This window comes from Mandrillus leucophaeus, unplaced genomic scaffold (genome assembly GCF_000951045.1).
Source record: "Mandrillus leucophaeus isolate KB7577 unplaced genomic scaffold, Mleu.le_1.0 Scaffold211, whole genome shotgun sequence".
Lineage (NCBI taxonomy): Eukaryota > Metazoa > Chordata > Mammalia > Primates > Cercopithecidae > Mandrillus > Mandrillus leucophaeus.
In genome coordinates, this window is record NW_012102155.1 from 3,410,428 (window position 1) to 3,412,990 (window position 2,563).

Genomic DNA, 2,563 nt, shown 5'->3' on the forward strand with positions numbered 1-2,563 from the left:
ATGTAAAAGAGGTAGCCAAAGAAAAGAGAGGTGAAAAGATCAAAAGAAAGGTAGCGTAAGTTCTCAGGTGAGTGGTGATTAAAGAACTGTTTTATTCTTCCTTGGCTTATAGGAAAAGCTGTTTTATTTTTCCTTGGCTTATAGGAAAAGCTACTTTGGCATGCTAAATGGGTCTGACCCACTCATCTCAGCTTTTTAACTATTCAATATTCCTAGACATTACAGATTTCTTTTTCAGTAATTCAACAGAAGTGTGGCTGGTTTTTTTATGACAGTTGCAAGGTAACCAAATAAAATGAAACCAAGAAAAAACGGTAAGAGTAAACTACTTTCTCCGAGAGAACTTTTATGTTATGTGGACAGATGTGGACAGACAAAATGATGGCAGAGTTGACATTCTGATTCCAAAGAGAAGTATGTTCAATAGAAAATAATTAAAACCGATCATACCTAGCTATGGCAAAAAGAATCCTGGGAATCATTTAATTTATTTTATGTACGCAACATGGAATGATTAAATCAAGCTAATTAACATATCTATCATTTTATTTCAATCAATAAATAGTATATGGGTGAGCAATCAAGGGACATCTTGGTCAGATACCTTAAAACATTGTTTTAATCAATGTGTTATTTATTAGGGTTTCCCAAGGCACCAGTTTGAATATGAAAAGAATAATCACCATGGTTGTTTCACAGATCACTAATTTGAACACAATACTCCAACCCTGCCTAGAGTCTGAAACACACAGAATATCTTCTAGTAACAGTTTATCTTATTCTCCACAGTGCTCCTATATACCTAAGTGTGGAAAAAATTTTGAAGAATCCATGTCCCTGGTGAATGTTGTCATGGAAAACTTCAGGAAGTATCAACACTTTTCCTGCTATTCTGACCCAGAAGGAAACCAGAAGAGCGTTATCCTAACCAAACTCTACAGTTCCAACGTGCTGTTCCATTCACTCTTCTGGCCAACCTGTATGATGGCTGGAGGTGTGGCAATTGTTGCCATGGTGAAACTCACACAGTACCTCTCCCTACTCTGTGAGAGGATCCAACGGATCAATAGATAAATGCAAAAGTGGATAAAATAATTTCTGTTAAAGCTCAAATACTGTTTTCTTCCATTCTTCACCAAAGAACCTTAAGTTTGTAATGTGCAGTCTGTTATGAGTTCCCTAATATATTCTTATATGTAGAGCAATAATGCAAAAGCTGTTCTATATGCAAACATAATGTCTTTATTATTCAAGAGAATAAATAACTGTTTTGTGTTGGTTGGTGGTTTTCATAATCTCATTTCTGTACTGGAACTAGTACTTTCTTCTCTCATTCTGCCAAAATAGGGCTCAGTTATTCATTTGCCAAGCTTTGTGGAGGAATGTAGGTGACATCAATGTGAAAAAGTCTGTGTTCTGAGTTGTCAGATCTCTTGAAGACAATATTTTTCATCACTCATTGTTTACTAAAGCTACAGCCAAAAATATTTTTCTTTTCTTATTCTAAACTGAGCCCTATAGCAAGAGAAAGGACCAGACTTCCTAATTAAAGGAAGTTAGGTACTTTCCTTGTATTTTTTACCATATCACTGTAAAGAAGAGGGGAAACCCAGCCAGCTACTTTTTTTTGTCACTTTTTATTCATAACTTCAGATTTTTAAAACTAATTTCCAAAATACAAGCTGTTTTCATTAGCCAATTCTATAATATCTTCCTGTGATTTATGTAGAAAATGAACAGACCCCTTTTCCATTTAAGACCCTTCTACTGTGTGAAGAGATGATACCTACAAGGAGTATCATTACCTGTGAGTTGACTGAATGTTGGTAGGTGCTCCATTACAATCCAGAAAAGCCTGTGTTACTGATACTTGTGTGGAAATCTTTATTTCATTTCAATTTACCTGTTCGATGGTAAAATTAAGATGCTACTTGCTGGTAAAAATTGGTGGACTGGTTTCAATGGGTAAATCTGTTGTAGCAAATTAATGTGTTGGAATATTGCTCTTTGGGAATTTGTGTTTAAGTTAATGAATGTGTAGTATCTCCTTCTGACAAGTGTTCCCTATTGGAATTTTAAAGCTATGTGCACAGAATACTAGTCTCTTCTACATGTTTTATTTTTCTATTTACAACTCCCTTTTTTGTTGTTATATTTTATACACAGAATAGATCTTTTTTCTAACACATATTTGAACTGAATAACAGACTTAAAGAAAGCCTTTGTTCACATTACTATTTACTTATTGTGTTTGGGGGAAAATATGAGGGATTGATTTTAAATAAAAAGCATTCCATCTTTCATTTAATATCAGTATCAAAAGAAGAAGACAAACATCTATCTTTCTCATCTATATTTAAGTACCTTTTTGTAATGTAGTATCAAAGTATTTTAGGTATTGCAAAATTTTACAAATCATTTGTGGAATGAATGGTAAAACTAATCTGATGAAGTGGAAAATTATTCTGCAATATTGTAATTCATAGTTTGACTTTTCATAAGCAAATAAATCCTTAGGATGTAATCAGGACTTCAAATGTGTAATTAAAATTTCTTTTAAAAA

At 33.4% G+C, this 2,563-nt stretch overlaps 1 protein-coding gene across 4 annotated transcripts in view; it reads left to right on the top strand.

The window, feature by feature from the left end:
* The window catches only part of KCNMB2 (potassium channel subfamily M regulatory beta subunit 2), a 454,246-nt gene extending 451,683 nt beyond the window's left edge, over positions 1-2,563 (top strand). For 3 of the 4 annotated variants that reach the window (XM_011980369.1, XM_011980366.1, XM_011980368.1), the window contains one exon: positions 790-2,563. In XM_011980369.1, coding sequence (XP_011835759.1) covers positions 790-1,074 — 285 coding nt within the window. In that variant the 3' untranslated portion in view covers positions 1,075-2,563. The remainder of the gene's footprint in view (positions 1-789) is intronic. The other variant, XM_011980367.1, reaches the window with a different exon arrangement.